The sequence below is a fragment of the Pseudophryne corroboree genome, chromosome 6 (genome assembly GCF_028390025.1).
Source record: "Pseudophryne corroboree isolate aPseCor3 chromosome 6, aPseCor3.hap2, whole genome shotgun sequence".
Lineage (NCBI taxonomy): Eukaryota > Metazoa > Chordata > Amphibia > Anura > Myobatrachidae > Pseudophryne > Pseudophryne corroboree.
In genome coordinates this window covers 584,098,612-584,112,006 of record NC_086449.1, presented here as the reverse complement: position 1 = coordinate 584,112,006, position 13,395 = coordinate 584,098,612, and the positions used below count along the sequence as shown (strand labels likewise).

Below are 13,395 nucleotides of genomic sequence, written 5' to 3'. Positions count from 1 at the left end.
CAGGACTCTTTCCATCTTCCAACAATAGTTGCATATGCCGGCATTGTGCACAAAGACTGCCCTGAGTGAATAATTTTGAGTCAGAGACTGGCTTATTAGGCTCATTATCAATATGTTTTCTTTGGCATGATTAGTGTCATATTATTATAATTTATTTTTTATATATGTATTGGTATCTGTGTATTGATTTTAACAAATATATAAACTAAATTTATATGTTAGCGCAGTTGGTAGTTTTCGTTCCCTCTGTTTAAGCTCTGTCTTTCTTCTCTCATTTCCACAAAGAAGCAAGAACAGCGAGCATCAGTTGCTCTGTCTGGCAGCAGGTAATGACTTTATTATTATTATCATCATGGGCGTAGTAACAATAGCTGCAGGAGGTACGGCTGCTATGGGGCCCAGTCCGCCTCAGGGGCCTGGCCCTCCTCTTGCACCTAGTTGCTGATCCCATTGTTTTTATTTCTCAGCAGTGTGCTGCAGCTCTGGCGGCCATCTCCATCTCCTCAGTCATAACTGATGCTGGGAGGAGGTGTGGCTGAGCCTGCAGGGACATCCTCGGACCGTTGCCACTCCTCCGCCCAGCGTCAGTAAGGAGAGACGAGATGGAGCCGGCTGGGATGGAGAGCAGAGCAGCACACTGCTGAGAAATTAAAAGCAGGCGATGGCGAGTGCCCACCTGCTGGCACTTGGGGTGGAGTCTTTGGTTAGTCCACGGGGGGAGGGTGTCTCCGTGGGCAATCCACGGGGTGGGTTGGGAGGGGGGGGGACTTTGGTGTTTGTGAGTAGTCCACGGAGGGAGAAGGGGTGGTCTGAGCAGTCAGCCAGGGTGGCCCCATGGGAATTGTCCTGTGGGGCCCTCATTGCTATAGCTATGCCTCTGATTATTATTATTATTCTATAGGCTGAGCAGGATCTGGTGTCAGGTTGCTGTACTACAAGGGGAGCAGGCACTGATGTCTTGTTATAGTACAGCCGCGGCAGAGTTTGGTGCTGCATTATTACTGTGCAGGTGGTTACACTGTAGTGTCCTATTACTATAATACAGGTGGCACAGATGCCACTGTTACTATAATACACGTGGCTAGTATCCATAAATCAGAGAAAACTGCAGTATTAGCGCACTTGCTCAGAGAGCGACGCTGGCCCGCTGCATTTAGTTTTTCATTTATTTGAACTGAACAAGTTCAAATAAATACAGCTAAATAAATAAATAAGTTAAATACAGCTACTTCCGTAGCAGCTCTACTCCGGTGTAACTTGTATACGGGGCTCTACTATGGCATAACATGTATAAGCGGCTCTACTGTGGTGTAACGTGTATGAGGGACAATACTGTGTGGTGTAATGCGTATAAGGGGCACTACTGTGCGGTGTTCTGAGAATAATGAACACTACTGCGGTGTAATGGGAATTGGTACTATTCTGGGACACGCCCCGTCCCCATGAAGCCATGCCCCTATATTTTTGACGCCCGCCTTTGGTGCACACTCTCCCTATTTTAAATATGGGGGGGGCACCAAAAGAAACTTCTGCCCTGAGCAGCACAAGGTCTAGAACTGGCTCTGATTTGGTTGCAGTTATATTCTGTATGCTTTGAGGTGCAGTGCATTTGACTAGGTTGCCAAGATGTTCAGTATAGGCCCAGAATATGGGCCTATTTCTGAAATGGGTGAAATTAAAACATCCTCTGTGCAAAGTGCATGCATTTGGGATGCACAGCGCATATGCCCCCATGAGTACTGCCGGCAGGTGCAGATCGAATAGTGTTCCTGGGTGATCACTGGGGGGGAAGGGTGACTTTTGATGGTGGGTGTGTTGGCAGCGTGCTGGTGTCAGGGACTGTGTTGGAAGACGCAGGTCCACTGACACTGGCAGTCATGTACCGGTGGACATTCTGAGTAACCATAGGGTTGATCTAATGTCTAATGGTGCAGCTGATGTTTGCTCGACGGTGCAACTCTTTGTGCACTGCATGGGATTTTACCTATGCCCCCCCCCCCCCCCCTTCCCCCAAGGTAAAATCCACCACCCAGCTCAGTTTCAGGGAAGCCAGATGTAATGGGACTGACACAAGTCAGTCCCATTGGGAGGTATTTCCACCTCCGGGACTGCCAGACAAGTCTGCAATAAGCAGAGAGCTGGCTTCCTGTAGAAAGCCATTCCCTGCCTTTGGCACAGCCCAATCCGGCTTCTATGGGCAGTAGTCAGTGCAGTCCATAGAAGTCGGGGGTTTGCACACGCGCAGTCACACTGTGGCGTTTGCACATGCACCGGTCCCGGACTAGCTGTCTCTTTTCTTCTCCGGGGCACGGGAATAACTGCAGCCCCAGTACCCGACATTAGTAGTAGCCGCCGCTGGTAATGAGTATGTGTTGACTGCAACAAGATATTGTGACCAATTACACCCGGTCTTTAAAAGAACCTACCATATGAATGGTTGGCGCTGACCAAATAATGCCTGAGATTTATGCATACCTGGTAGCTGGCCAGGAGCTTGCTCTTCCACATGGTGCTGTGCATGTCATGAACAGAAAGACGCAGATTGTGATAGCTATCCTTAAAATGCAAGAGCCGTGGCTCGTCTAACAGCCGCCCCCCCTGTTGTTTCTCCAGCTGTATAACCTCCTGTGGAAAAACATTTACAGTTATAAAGGGATAAAGCGTAGTTCACATGATTCATGTGTGGAAAGAAAATGGAATGCATTAACACAGTTACATACACCCAACTCTGTTATTCAAGACCGGCACGGACATGGTTCTGCCTATGAAACTATCCCTACAGCTGTGGCTGTGTGAGCCTGCCCCGCATGTGTTGATTGACCCTACAGCTGTGTCTGGCTGCCATCCTTGAGGAGACAATACACGCCTGGGCACAGCTGGCTTCCTTACACAGCCAATGAACTTTGTTTTACATCAATTCAAGATTGTTCGAGTGAGAGCTTTCTACGGAGGCCAAAAGCACACATCCTGAAAGACGGATGTAATGGAGCTGCGGTGATAAGTGGCTTGTTACTACGTTCATAAACAATGAAAGCTCCAATACCACAACTGGAATTGTAAAGATTAATCTTAATGCATTCTTCTGAGGGGATTAAATCATGATGCCTTTTCACTACTGGAGAAGTGCAGTTTGCTTTGATTGTCTTTTTGCTTTCATTACCTGACAAGGTATTGTATAAACCAGCATCTGCCTGGGGACTGCCAAGCACGGTTCTGCCTCATTATTATCCTATCTATTCCAGGTGCTTCTTTAAAAGCCAATGTTCGAACAGTATTTCTCAAGCATCCAGAATCCTCATCAGAACTCCTACACAGCACATCTCCATCACAGGGATCAGCAATGAATGATTGTATTACATTGTGTTTTATGTGCTCCATAAGGAACAGGCTCACGTCATTAGAGTCAGTGATCCGCATCCGTGCTGTAATAGCTGTGGTTTATGTGTGGCCTTCTCCTCTCACTCACCTTCATGGCATCCTGTGTGTCAGTGATACAGTACACTCGCAGGCTGTACTCTAGTGCTGTGCAGGAGGTGGGGGCGAAGAGCAGCAGCTTCAGGCGTTTTGTGGCTGACATGCTCAGAGACTCTCCCACCAGAGCAAAGCGTCCCAGCTGTTCTGTGAATAGGTAACAGCTGCGGGACTCCAGGTGACAGTAATAGAGGTGTGATGGGCTTCCCCCGTCAAGCTGCAAGACATCCTGTTAACGGAGAGCCATAGGCACAAAATGGTCAAAATGTATCTGTAAAAGTATAGCTTACAGTTTCATTAACACTGCACAAGCCTCTCAGTTATACTCAGTCCTGCCATAACATGAAACTAGAAAAACTTTTTAGATAAGAATCTATAAAATGTCAAAATCGACTTAATTGTCTTGTTTAGATAATACAGCACAGACCTCACATTAATTCGCTGACTACAGCTGCAAAGGTTTTTCAGGCAAAGCTTTTTAAATAGCAATTTCTCTAATTAGCAAATGGCACAGACTGTACAGACAGATCCTTACGTTATGGTGCTTGTGATGTATGTGTCTGGCACTCTGACCCCAATGTGCTGGCAGCAATGATATGGATTATTGAGAGAGAACGGTGGGGCCTAATTACCCAATATTGCAGGAAAGCCTCGAAAAGCAACGTTCCTCATTGCTGCATATGATAGCAAATCGGAGCAATTTAACATTGCTAAAATGCCGTACCATGGTCTCGGAAAATAGCAAGTCCCGGTGAAGGCTAAAGAGTACTTACACAATTACTTTACTTCCAGGTTCTGACATGGCTTAGCTACTGCGCATGCAAGGCTATCGGTGTGTGCAAGCTTGAACAGTGATTACTGGTGGTGAGGGATCTGAAGGATCTCTCTGCGAAAATACAGTGCATGGGCTAATGTGCTAATGTTAAAGGGACCAAGCTCTGACAAGCTAAATATTTCTGAAGCTTGGTAAATAGGACTTTTAAAACAGAATGCAAGTTGCTCATATCAATTTGACAATATACTTCAGGTGCTTGAAAGGGAGGGGTAATTCTAAGCAAGAGACAGGATGGGGATTAACCCCTGGTGCCCCCCCAGCACACCAAACTATATGGGTAACATGACTTGAAAACCTACATATAATAGAAATCCAGAGGTCTTAGTTACATATATCTGCAGAAATATGGCAAAGCCACCAGACCTCAACAAGGCTCCTCTGAAGCTGGTGGTCCTAAACCTAATACTATATCTGGGCCTGGGGTGCAGAACCCCACACTCTCTTGCTTAGAATTACCCCTCCCTTTCAAGCACCTGAAGTATATTGTCAAATTGATATGAGCAACTTGCATTCTGTTTTGCTAGTATGAGAGGCATAGATGGGACCAGTGTTTGGAGGGCATGCTGGTTCTTACAGTGCCATATGGAGATCCCAGGGGTGGCTCCAGGTAAGTTAGCTCTCAATTTGGGTATATCTGTTAGGTGCCATTATTATGTGGCATTATATTTAGTATGACCCGGAAGGGCTATTATTATTATTATTATTATTATTATTACTACTATTATCAGTACTGGAGATGGGTCTGGGGTGCGGTTCCCCCTGATTGGGGTGACCGGGCTGCTGTGGGGTAGCGCACTATAATATTTATTTAGCACCCCTTTAACACTCTTATTAATCCTTTAGGTCTTTTAATTACACCGTCACTAGTGTATCACTTTTTGTATACAGATTTTGCGTTCCCTTTAATTAACACATACTAACACTTTACCCTCTCACATGTGTGCCGCCCTGGTGTGGCTGGCCTGTGCCGGTTTGTGGGGTTCTGCACCCCAGGCCCAGATATAGTATTAGGTTTAGGACCACCAGCATCAGAGGAGCCTTGTCGAGGCCTGGTGGCTTTGCCATATTTCTGCAGATACATGTAACTAAGACCTCTGGATTTCTTTCTATTATATGTAGGTTTTCAAGTCATGTTACCCATATAGTTTGGTGTGCTGGGGGGCACCAGGGGTTAATCCCCATCCTGTCTCTTAAATAGGACTTTTCACAGTCACCATAAAACAGATATGAGGAAAGCTCTTGTGATCATGAAGAGGGGGAACTCGGTAGATATCTCTATCTGCTACAGTATCCACCAAACAGCCCTGAAACAAAAAAAATGCATCAATCCTCCAAAAAAAAAAAACAACCGCTATTTTTGGAGGATTTAAACCATTATTTTGGGGTAATGTTAGCAATTCTGCCTCACAGCACTGAGGTCTTGGATTCAATTCCCACCATGGCCCTAACTGTGTGGAGTTTGCATATATTCCATGTGCTTGTGTGGGTTTCCTCAGGGGACTCCAGTTACCGTCCACGCTCTAAAAATATACTGGTATGCTAACTGGCTCCCAACAAAAAAAAATAACCCCAGTGTGTATGTGGTAAGGGATTGCAAGCTCCACCAAGGCAGGGACTGGTGTGAATTGCCAACTATTATCTGTAAAGCGCTGCGGAATATGTGTGTGCTGTATAAATAACTGATAAATACTATTTAGTCTGAGAAATAGGCCTCTGTATTAAAAAAAGGTCATCATCATCAGTTACTTATAAGGTGCCATAGATTCCGCAACACCAGTGAGTCCCCATACAGATAGATATATGAACACAATATAAATACAGGAATACACATAAGTATAATAACAAATACAATTAAGCGTAATATCAGATGTGTGGTAGAAAACCTCAGTATGATGAGTTATGGTTGAACAATTATAAAGATGACAGAGATGTGTACCAGGGGTTGGTAATAGAAATCTAATGGGAAGGAGAGAGTCTTTCATTGAACTACAGAAACAAAAAGTGATGGAGACAGAAGAAGAGCTGCTACCAACCATAAACATCCTGACAGTAATGATATTAGTCTAATATAACCTATAGGCACTAAGTGACAGCTTGCAACTACTGAAATACATGTTATTGTAAGTAGCCGGCAGCTCATGTCAACCACCATCAAACTTTATGTTGAACCTGCTGTCTAGACATCATTATCCAACCGCCAGAACATGACATTATCAATGTAGAGAGTACACAGTACATTTTCTGCATCCCTCAGAACGTTCATATGACTCATAGTCAGCTAGAGCAACCTACAGCTTTACAATATACATAATCACGACCGTATGCTGTTTACTGGAGATGCCTTTTATCATCGTACACCCTAAAGACACCCAGGGATATATTTAATTTTGTTTGATTTTGGGTGATTTTAAATTCGATTTTGCATTTGGAGATTTACTAAGGGCAAAATCGAGTGTTAAATTGAATGTAAAACCAAATCCCACTCAAAATTTAATATCGTCAAAACATGGTACTCACAGAGACAAACATAGGATCCCCTGATTTTCTCCTGATTTACTAACATTTCAATTGAAAAATTGTTCTATTCCCTAAACCTTCGTTATGATGCCTATAAAAGCAGAGATGACGGACGCTCGAGGGCACAAGCAGCAGTGCCGGGCCCAGGTAATGGGGGAGGGGGTGGCCAATGCATGACAATGGCCAGCCCCCCTCCTTAGAAAATGTACAACATATTAGTAATTGTGCGGCGCTTTCATGGGGGCAGATTGGCGTGGGTGGCAGGTGGAGGGGCAGGTGCAATCGCACCCCCACATCACACATGCAGGGAGAGAGAGGAATGACCTCTGCAGCAGCTGCCTCTCTCCCAAGCGCAGCACACCACACCTGGGCTGGGCAGAGAAGTCACTCCTCTCTCTCCCGCTTCTAGTGCCTCAGCCTACAACGGAGAGGGGGGCAGGGGGACCCTCCAAAAGGCCAGGGCCTGCATAAAGAATATCCCCTCCTCCTGCGCCACTGCGGACGCTACGCTGATGTTTTTGCAATTAAGTGCATGCTCCAAAGTCTAATAGTAATGCTACTTGAATTTTTTGGGTGTTTCGCTGGGTGCATGCCCACCCATACTCGAGCAGAATGCCTCTGGCATCTCTGCTAAGGATATCATGCTCCTTTGCCGTTCACTTAGTCGAGTTGTTGATTATCAAAGTATCTGCGTGTTCTCTGGCAATGTGTATGCAGCTGCAGTTGCTGTGCATTTGCGATTTCTCTGCTGGGCATTTCTGTACTTTTCAGGCTGCCGTGTTTTTAAAATAATTTCACACGTTCTCAACATCCACAATCGCGGGTGCAGACGCCATCGCTGTCAATGAGTCAGCTATTAATAATACTGGAAAGGCTCCATGTGACAGGTCCAAATTACATGATTTTAGATGGTTTTGTCAATTTAAAAAATAAATCAAGAAACAATTGAGGATTTGTGCACATCTCTAATAAAAAGGGACCCAGACATGTGGTTCACTGTCGCTGTAGGAATTATGGGCCTCATTCAGAGATAGATGCAGTACAGGTCCTGCGTCATTGGATTCCACGCACCCATACAGTAACAGGCTGCGGCTTAGGGGCACAGTGTGCGACGATGCAGGACCCGCTCTACATATGCGCAGAACAGGTCTTGTGAAAGCACAGGTAGCCCAAAATCAGAGATATATGCAAACCAGAATTTAGGAACCACAGCAGCTTCCCCCCCTGTGATATATTTGGACCAATAGGAATAAATGAGAACTTTTTTTTTTCAATTTTGCTGTTGATTTTATAGGTGATTTTGAAATGGATATCCTAAACCGAATGCAAAATCACTAATGAAAGTCGAACAACATGAAATTCGATTTCAAAATCAACTTTTAGTAAATGTGCGATTTAAAAGAACGTCAATTTGATTTGATTTCACTCAATTTAAATTGAACTTAAAATTAAATACAAAACCGAACTTTAATAAATATACCCCTCAGTGTTATTATAATAAAGTCAACCTGTGTACAGGTCAGATATATTATCCTGGTGTAACACAGACATGAAAAGCTACAGTCAGAGCCGGCCTTAGGTATAGGCAAACTAGGCAAATGCCTAGGGCATTTGATATGCTTAGGGGCACCAGCAGCTTCTGCTGATTAAAAAGATATGCGGCATGCCTATATTCTGTGTGTGACTGCGGCTGTATCTGCATACGAAATGCTACGTTGCAGTGTATTCCTGGAAATCACTCTAATATAGCATTTTATATGCAAATACAGCCGCAGTCGCACACAGAATATAGGCATGCTGCATATCATTTTAATCAGCAGAAACTGCTTGTGCATCCTAGCCACATAGTAATGCAAATAAGATGCATTCTCATAAACAAAAGGCGCCCGACGTTAGCAGAGCTGCCAGCTGACTCATGCCAGGCATCTCCTTCTGAAATAGCGTCAGTGCTAGGGGGCACCAGCCAAAATCTTGCCTAGGGCATCATATTGGGTAGGGCCGGCTCTGGCTACAGTATATTAACCATACTTGCCTACCTGACACTCTCCATGAGGGAGAAAATGCCCTGTTCCTGGACTTTCCTGGTAAAGCATGATTGCTGATAAAGCTAAATATTTATCTTATATAAAACCCTTTATGAGGTCTAAGAACACTGTACGCTATTTACGTAAGGGTACGCTCGTTGCGTAGCAATCGCTTAGCCGTGGTCGAGACGCTCAAGCGTCACGTTCGCTCACGGCCAAGAGATCACAGGCAGGCACGCTATTGGCTGCTGACTAACGTAATGGTTCACTATAGCGTAACGGACGCTGTATCGGGAGCGGGCTGCTCGAGCGATACAGACGCTCACGAGAATACGCTGTTGGTATCGGGCACACTTATAGGTGAGCGACTACCGTAATGCTACGCTATCAGCGTAGCGGACGCTCGAGACCACGAGGAGATCACGAGCGGCGCAGACGCTCACAATGTTAAACCTTTATATCTAAACCATAAACAATGTAATATGATGTAAAACCTTAGTGTAGAGATAGGGTGTAGATGCAACACAGTCTAACCTTATTAACTTAAAAGCTGTTTGAGCGTCACCGACGCTCTGAGAATATTTAACACTATAAGAAATACACAGATACCGTGCTTAGGGTCCAACGCCTAATATATATATTATGAATGTTATACTTGCAAAAGAATTAATACAATACAAGTCATACACTACAATATAACATAGACTACCTAACCAGGTAACTACACATGAAATACAATACAATACTATTACGTTTAAGGGATTACGAGAGAAAGAGGAGAAGAGAGAGAGAGAGAGATATGGCCCATAACAACAAGGAAAGACAATATGATTGCGGAGAAAACTTACGCACAAAGGAAACGATCGCATGCGCCTCTGGACATCCAGCTCCCGATTTTCAGCAATGATAACCGTTGAAGAGTGAGAGCTGGATGTGATCGGCTTGTCTATTTATGCCCCACACACAATACAATTCAATGGTCCCTACAATCTCATTGTTCATTGGACACAGGAATTCCTCCTCGCATTATAACAAAAGGTCATAGGTTGATTCATACAGGTGGGCTGTGACTATTTCCAACAGCTCAGGTGGGAGGGAAACTGGGTTTCCCGCCGCATGGATAATTAAGTGCAAATAATAGTAAATGGACATAAACTTCTTATGTCCATAATTATTCGCACGAGCGATTAATCCGCTTCAAACCAACACCGGAATATTGCTAATTAGATACTCTTCCGATGGATACTAAACACCACTGTATTACTCCTGTCTGACCCTTCGTATCAAACAAAGGGGGATTTCTCTGTTCATGAACATTCTACATTAACCAAACTTTCTGAATCTATCAAAGGGACCATGATCTACAAAATACATTATATAGTGAAAATATGTAACGATTGAGTCGCACGCTACGAACACATGAACTCTACCGTAAATGCACATACCGCGCGCCCACGGGTGCCCGCAACAGCGAGTATGCGCACGCACGGGAGAGCGCACGCATGCGCAGCGCAGACCTGTGTGAGGTGCAAATATGGCAGTGTGCATAGAGATATTTTTCTGACTTTGACAGTCCACCCTTTGGCAGTCAACAATAACTGCCACTTCCTAAAACATTTCAAAAAGAGAAAAATATATGTCAGGGGTTAATACATTTACATGGTTGGGTAGGGGAGGAGAGGAGAAGGTAGGAAAAGGGTATGACCTAGTGAGATAGCAGAAGCATGTGTGTATGAATCCGTGCTTGGGGGTCATGTATCATCGTGCCGTACGTGTTTTAAATCAAGCTTCGAGGTATTGCGAAGTATACATTTGAATTCCTTCTTATCCCGTGGTACGGGTCTGTGGATGGGCTGTCAAACTTTACCGAGCTCTTTTCGGATTTTGGTTGTAACAAAATGGGGAGCACATTTTAGTTGATGATACATGAATGGGGGAATATTTGATTGCTGATATTTGTGCCTGTATTCCCTATACTATGTGTGTAATTACCTGAAGGTTGTAGAGATGAAGAAAATACATAATTACGGTAAATGCAGTGGTATTCTATGTCAGGTAAATGAACATTTGTCGGTTGAAGTCTTGTTCGGTGTCTGTTGGTTGCAGTCTTCTTTGTGCTTTTGCCCATAAGGTGCGAGCAAAAGCTTTGTCAATGTCCATAGATTTACAAAAGTGTTGGGCTAGCGTAATTTTAAAATTTCTAGGGAAACTGGGGATCTATGGCAAAGTTCATCAAAAATCTGTGTATCAGGTTGTCAAAACTTCTTCTTTAATCCATCCGTTGTCTGTATACAGGATCATCAAATTCCTCGTCCAAGTGGGTCTTTTTACCTTGGAGAAAAACGGAAAAACAGGTGAAAGAAACGGACCGTATAATCGCATTTTCATTACATCATTGTTTCTACCGTCGGGTCATAAATCAAATCCATGGGAATTACAGTTTCCTCACTCCTTAAACTCATCACCCTGGTACTTCGTTTGCACTTCGTTAAAGCCTGACCGCATCTAAATATCAAGCCAATCGTTATGATAACACCTAAGATACATAGGAGAAACTTCCCTACATCCATTATGATTCCTTGAGCCCATTCTCCTAAACCGGAGAACCAATTTCGCGGGTTCAACCATGACACCCAACCAGTCAGCTCATTACTCACAGCAGCAAGGGTGAGATTGTGTCTCCTGCGAAATTCCCACTTCAGTTGGAGAATATCGTCCATCTTTTGGTCTATGACCTCGACCGGGTCCTCGGTACTATTTGTAATATATGTGCAACATTTCACGCCGTACTGCGTTGCCAGTGTGACACAATATCCACCTGTTACTGCCGTGAGATAATTGAGAATCATTCTATGCTGAACCAGTTCTGTTTTATAAGCTTGAAGTTCTCTTCCAGTATACCTAAACGTGTCATCATACATTTCTGTGATATTGTCTAACAAATTTGCGAGCGCAGATATGTATTTATAATTCAACACTCCTCTGGCGGTGCGAGTGAAATCTAACGCGATTAGAACCTGAATCCCGGTGGATTCATGGATCATGTCAGAGGCCGGATGCTCTGTTCTTTCTATCAGGTGCCGTTTAACTACGTGCTCGTAATGGGTGTGAGTATAAGGAGCTTGGGCAACACGGTGTATATCTTTCATTTTGGCATGTGATACAGTCATTACTTCAGGCAGTACTTTTCCAATATAACACAATCCTTCAGAGTTTGGGGCAAGCCACTTATACGCCTTCCTCCCGCATATGAAATATGCATCATCGGGGAGAACATATGGGACGGAGTAGGACATAACCATATTACACATCTTCCATGTGAAATCTCCTAACCCTAATTCTCCCATCTGTCTAGTACACGTATCAGCTTGTACGATATGTGCACAGTATCCTGGTGATACCTCTCCAACTCTCGTAATCCTACTTCCTAGGGTATACCTATATCGGAAAGATTTTCCTCTACTGGCTATGTGGCGTATAAGCTCTGTATCTGTCGGCATTCTATCTGCTCTATATGAAAAGGTCATGGTTTGGTTGCTCCATGACACTTCCCAATTTCCCGGCTTTCGGGGATTGGAAATGTTAAAACATATGAGGGATCTATCCACATGATATTGGTGGAGCTTCAAACTAGGAGGACTGGAGATATTAAACCTCCTGTCCACCGGCCTCCCACCACTTAGCTCAAGTACCTCCCCTATCGTTAAAGGAAATGGTACTAGTCTTGATTTGCTATGACCTTGAGGTACTTGAGAGCATACCCAACAGTCTGTTTGATTTAACACACTACCCACTAAGGAGTGATAGTCACTCAAGGGATGCCGGTCCATGTGGATATTAAAACTGGATTGGCATTTCTTAATGCACCCATCCTCAACCACATTGTCACAGAGCCTACAGATACAGTTTTCTTTTCAGCTAACAATGTTTACAAATAACATGGCTGCTAGATCGTTTCCGGTACTCGCCTTTTGCTTGGTGGTTGTGTTGCTATTGGAAATTTACACCTCCGTCTCAGTCATCGGAACCTTTCTGGATCCTTTCTCGACCTCACTGGTACTCTCGCCGGAACAGACTGCTCTGGTCAACATCATGGTCAACAGGAAAATCCATATCACAGTCTCTTGGGGCAAGTCCATCTTACAGGAGGAGAAAAGAAGAAATTTGTAATGGGGGTACAGGAAAACAGTTTGAGGGGGAGAGAAACTTGTTACGATAATTAAGTTCTCTAGTCTTGTTGTTCTTCTTGTTCTGCTGTCATCTCAAAGGTGCTGTCTCTCAGTCTTCCAAACGAACATTCCGGTGATGCAATATTCCTTCCAAACCAGCGATCTCTCAGTAAGGAGCAAAAATCTTGCATTACCATTTGCCTAACTGAGGTGTGACATACCATCTTTAAAACATGAAAACATGAGAAAGGAGAGAGAAAACAACAACAAAAAACAAAAGAGAGAGAGAACAATTCATATATGTATATATCACATAAATCAACAGAGAACAACAACAGGGAAAAAATTTTTTTCAAACTTAAACGTTTTCTAAAACATT

At 44.0% G+C, this 13,395-nt stretch overlaps 1 protein-coding gene across 8 annotated transcripts in view; it reads right to left on the bottom strand.

Annotated features, from left to right (window-relative positions):
* Positions 1–13,395, bottom strand: part of UNC5A (unc-5 netrin receptor A) — a 526,593-nt gene that overhangs the window by 42,411 nt on the left and 470,787 nt on the right. For all 8 annotated transcript variants that reach the window (XM_063927930.1, XM_063927923.1, XM_063927924.1 and 5 more), the window contains 2 exons: positions 3,467–3,700; positions 2,476–2,625 (listed from right to left, as the gene is read on the bottom strand). In XM_063927930.1, coding sequence (XP_063784000.1) covers positions 2,476–2,625; positions 3,467–3,700 — 384 coding nt within the window. The remainder of the gene's footprint in view (positions 1–2,475; positions 2,626–3,466; positions 3,701–13,395) is intronic.